The following is a 5,159-nucleotide window of genomic DNA, read 5'->3' as shown; positions in this document are numbered from 1 at the left end:
TATTTATGTATATATTTATGTTTATGCTTACTGATTGTACCAGATGGAGAAATGGTAAATAGCAATGTTCACTTATATTCAATTAATTCATTTAGTCAAAAAGACAAAACAAAAAACACTTAAGAAATAATAAAAAATTTTGCCAAACTACTTAATCAGGGTTTGTTTTCAATAATTGTATTCTTTTAATATCAAAATTAATTTGAATTCATTAAATAAAAACATACTCATCATAGAAGATGTGTGATATTTAAGTTACTAAATAGATTTTAAATTTGATTTAAAAAAATTATATCATATCCCACAATTACATTTCCACTGTGACTCAGAATTTGACAGTGAACAGTTACATTTTTATATAAAATTAGGAAAATGTTCATAACTGAACGATACTTGATGAAAAACGTGATTAAGTCATGTGACCAAAATGTAGCATACTGCTATTTAAATATTATTACTGTATACTGTTAAATAGTGTATACTGCCCAGTAAGCAGTATGCTAGATTTCAACTACAAACACCAAGTATGCTTCAGTCTGAAATTCATTCTGTGATTACCTGTGTCAGTCTTCAGACTCAGTTCCTGCGGGATTGTCTACAGTTACAGGCTCCACCAGCCGCTCATACGACACCACCATCATGATCTGTCAATCATTCATAAGGAGTTAGACATTTACCTCAGAGTGTTTTCATACTCTCATGTGTGCACTAGCTGCTCCAGACAGGCACACTTGTGCATCTGGACTCACAGTGAGAAGGGCGAGCAGACCCATCATCAGCCCCAGCATCACGTACAGGTCAAAGGTCAGACCGCCCGCCCAGAGAGGTCCGAGAATGGTGCCCAGTCCTCCGACAGAGCGCCGAATCCCCTGACTGAACCCTGAACACAAACACAGGCTTGATCCAAACAAGGCCTGAGCTTCAGCAAACCAGGAAAACTAGAAAAGTTTGTCACTTTGTATGTTGCTTGACAAAGCTTCACCTAAAAGTTGTTTGCACAAAGGTGTGGTCGGAATAGGGCTGCACGATTAATCGAATGCGATTGTCAGGCACATTTTGTCAGTAAAGCCACTTCTGTGATTAGTAGTAAATCTCCAGCACGTGCTTTCAGATGGAGCAGCATTTACTACACAGAGCCATAGTTCACTGACAAGCTATGCAAAATCGCGTTCATAATCGCAGATTTAATCGCGCGATTATGAAATCGAAGAAATCATTCTGCGATTATAAAAGCTGTTTGCGTAGCTTGTCGTGTGTTTATTAGTCACGTTGAATCAATGAAAGCAGTTAAATCTTCTGTTTATTCAGCTACCGCTATAGGCATTTCCTGGGTTTCTTCTGTGAGGCGTATTTGGAGTTTAAGCGCGACAGCACCCTCTGGCCTTCGGATGGAGATTTACTGCTGATCACAGAACCCTGCTTCACTGAACGATACGTATTATAATCGCAGCTTCTGCCTAATCATGATTTATCGCCTTTGCGATTTAATTTCGATTAATCGTGCAGCCCTACTATGTTAGCTTGTTTCCACCACTGAATAAAAAAAATATAAAAGACTGAGAAAAGACAGAATTGCGAGATATAAACTAGCAATTGCGAGAAAAGTCAGAATTGCACGAAAAAAAAGTCAAAATTCCAAGAAAAAAGTTAGGATTGTGAGATATAAACTTTTACAATTACGAGAAAAAAGTCAGAAATGCAAGAAAAAAAGTCAAAATTGCAAGAAAAAAAAGTTAGGATTGTGAGATATAAACTTGCAATTGTGAGAAAAACATCAGAAAAAAGGCAAAATTGTAAGAAAATGTCAGAATTGTGAGATTAAAAAGTCAGAATTGCAAGATATAAACTTGCAATTGTGAGAAAAACATCAGAAAAAAGGCAAAATTGTAAGAAAATGTCAGAATTGTGAGATTAAAAAGTCAGAATTGCGAGATATAAACTTGCAATTGTGAGAAAAACATCAGAAAAAAGGCAAAATTGTAAGAAAATGTCAGAATTGTGAGATTAAAAAGTCAGAATTGCGAGATATAAACTTGCAATTGTGAGAAAAGTCAGAATTGCAAGAAAAAATTCAAAAAAAAAAGTTAGGATTGTGAGATATAAACTTTTACAATTACGAGAAAAAAGTCAGAAATGCAAGAAAAAAAGTCAAAATTGCAAGAAAAAAAGTTAGGATTGTGAGATATAAACTTGCAGTTGTGAGAAAAACATCAGAAAAAAGGCAAAATTGTAAGAAAATGTAAGAATTGTGAGATTAAAAAGTCAGAATTGCGAGATATAAACTTGCAATTGTGAGAAAAGTCAGAATTGCAAGAAAAAATTCAAAATTGCAAGAAAAAAGTCAATTGCGAGAAAAAAGTCAAATGCGAAATATAAACTCGCAACTATGAAAAAATTCAGAGTTGCGAGAAATAAAGTCATAATTGTGAAAAAATATCAGAATTGTGAGAAAAAGTCAGATTTGTGAAAAAAAAGTCAGAAACCCGAGATAAACTCACAATTGCAAGAAAAAAGTCAGATTTGCGAGAAAAAAGTCAAATGCGAAATATAAACTCGCAACTGTGAAAAAAGTCATAATTGTGAAAAAATTATCAGAATTGTGAGAAAAAAGTCAGATTTGTGAAAAAAAAGTCAGAAATGTGAGATATAAACTCGTAATTGTGAAAAAAAAGAGTCAGAATTGCGAGGAAATAAAAATAAGAATTTTAAGATTTTTAAAAAGTAATTTTATTTTTTATTCAGTGGTGGAAACGGGCTTCCATAAATTATCAAAAAATGTTGGGCGAAAAAAAAGATTAATTGTCAAACTGAACAACACATCAATGTGACCAACCCATTGAACTCGTTGCAAACTTTGCATGTAGAAATCTTTCACCCTCAAGAGAAATTCCAGATCGCTTGGATTCTTATTGAGTCGCTGAACAATGGTAAATGTGACCGTGCCTTAAGTGTTCTGACTTGTTTCTAGGCACTTACTAAGCAGCTACTCTGTTCATAGGACTAACCTTGTGTCTTCTCTGATGTAATTTTGGAGAAGAGAGACACCTGGGCGACTGCCACAAAAGGAAGGCCCAGGACCTGAAGGAAAACACCAATGATGAACTCCGCCAGCTGCCATGCAAATCCTCCTAAACCAAAGAATCATTTGAGATCCGTGAGGGATTTTACAGCTGATAAGCACAACATACACAGTTCTGTGTGTTTTTCTTACCCTGAGGATTGGCCAGGAAGATCAGGCACCAGACACAGGAGATATTGCAGAGGATGAGGCCGACGGCCAGCACCACTCGCTCCGCCACACGCTTGCTCAACCAGCGCACGAACAGGAAGCCAGCGATCACCTCGATGCCACACAGACAGTACATGATGCTGTTCTCCAACTCGCCGAAGTTAAAGAACTTCTGTGTCAGAGGAGTCACCATAGTCTAGAGGAACAACAATACTAAATATCATACGTAAGAAATAATTCTTTGCCATATAGTGTAGTGCAAGTGATTTCCACCAGCTATAAATGTGAATACCTTTTATTTTCCAAATCAATTATTGAATTTGAAATGAATTAAACGAAAAATGAGAATTCAGCTTAAATTTTCGTTTTTCGTTCATGGGTGTACAAATGAATAAACAGCTTGAATATTCGATTTCTACATGTGGGCGGGAATTAAACACCTCTTTCTGCTGATTGGTCAGCCGAAGATCAAACCGTGCCTTCATCAGTTCTTCCGCAGTATCACGCAGCAGAATAATAGTCCTCTGCTGCTGCAGTTGTACGGATTAATAACCCATTTTATCAATTTCATATTTTTCTCATCAAACAGACTAATAGCTCGACACAACTCGTACCGGGGCAGAGTCTAGACAGGGCTTTCTTCTGTGTAGACCAGCGGTTCTTAAAGTGATAGGGGGTCCGAGAAATAATTTGCTGTAGCCTAAAGTATTTCCAGACTGTAAAGTAGTTTTTTTTTTTTATCATGATACATAGGCCTACTGTGATTTATTCCAAAGTGACTTATATGATGCATTTAATGTAAAATCATCTAAATGAAGCCTTTTAAAAGACAAGTATTCTCTGTGGTTCATGTTTGTGGCATGCGCCAGAAAGATGCTCAAGGAGACCGAGACGCGCTAAAGCAGCACATTCTGTTGTTCTCTTTCTTTTTCAAAGGCATGAAATTTTTGTAGTTATTTTGAACGTAACATTACACAATTAAAAATATACATTTTACCATACAACTATAAATTACAGAGTATTAAATTATTTCCCCTCGATGGGGAAAAAATCCAAGTGAACATCAATCAGTACTCAATATTAATTTAAACTGCTTTAAATATGACTGCTGCTTATTTCCTGTGCACTTCTGCTCTTGACTGTAGTCGCGTCTGTCTGCTTATTGAGTTTATTTAACCCATCGCAATTTATTGGAACTGTGTTGTTCTAAAGGCTTATTACTTAATAACACAAAAATGTCCTGCTCCCACTTGCCAATTTAATGGCAGAGAATGGTGACTTTAGGTTTTGTTTTTGTTTTTTAAGCGGATGCATAACTGTCATAAAATAATCCTATGCATCTCGTGGCGTATATTCCAAGCATTCTGAAGGTACAGTATACTGAGGGTATAAATCCATATAACTGCAGCAGTGGAGGACTATTATTCTGCTGCGTGATACTGCGGAAGAACTAATGAAGGCACGGTTTGATCTTCGGCTGACCAATCAGCAGAAAGGGGCATTTAATTCCCGCCCACATGTAGAAATCGAATATTCTAGCTGTTTATTTATTTTTCCACCCATGAACGAAAAATGAAAATTTAAGCTGAATTCTCGTTTTTCAGAAAAAAACAAAAAAACAAAAAAGAGCCGTTTTCTCATTTTTCTACTTTCAATATTAAATCAAAAAACGAATGATATCCATCTTCTGTACTGCACCATAAAGGCAGCAACCACCAGCTCAGTTCATTTTCAACAGGAGAGACGGGGCTAGAATTCCAATTCAACATTCTGTGAAGTGTGTGGAAAAATTCAATTCAAATCCAATCAAAATTCAATTCAAATTCATCCAGTTCAACATTTGATGGCGAGTGTGGCCAATTCAATTTAATCCCAACACATGAACACATGCGCGTGTGTGTGTGTGTGTGTGTGTGTGTGTGTGTGTGTG

General features: G+C 36.2%; 1 protein-coding gene across 1 annotated transcript in view; it reads right to left on the bottom strand.

Moving 5' to 3' along the window:
- Positions 1 to 5,159, bottom strand: part of LOC107558711 (uncharacterized) — a 19,087-nt gene that overhangs the window by 7,563 nt on the left and 6,365 nt on the right. Inside the window, exons 5-8 of the mRNA XM_016242377.1 lie at positions 3,212 to 3,425; positions 3,006 to 3,128; positions 750 to 880; positions 559 to 644 (exon numbers count right to left, since the gene is read on the bottom strand). Of these exons, the coding sequence (XP_016097863.1) occupies positions 564 to 644; positions 750 to 880; positions 3,006 to 3,128; positions 3,212 to 3,425 (549 nt within the window). The 3' untranslated portion in view covers positions 559 to 563. The remainder of the gene's footprint in view (positions 1 to 558; positions 645 to 749; positions 881 to 3,005; positions 3,129 to 3,211; positions 3,426 to 5,159) is intronic.

Source organism: Sinocyclocheilus grahami, unplaced genomic scaffold (genome assembly GCF_001515645.1).
Source record: "Sinocyclocheilus grahami isolate Dianchi unplaced genomic scaffold, SAMN03320097.WGS_v1.1 scaffold656.1, whole genome shotgun sequence".
Lineage (NCBI taxonomy): Eukaryota > Metazoa > Chordata > Actinopteri > Cypriniformes > Cyprinidae > Sinocyclocheilus > Sinocyclocheilus grahami.
Note: the sequence above shows the minus strand (reverse complement) of the source record. Positions and strands in the feature narration are given on the sequence as shown.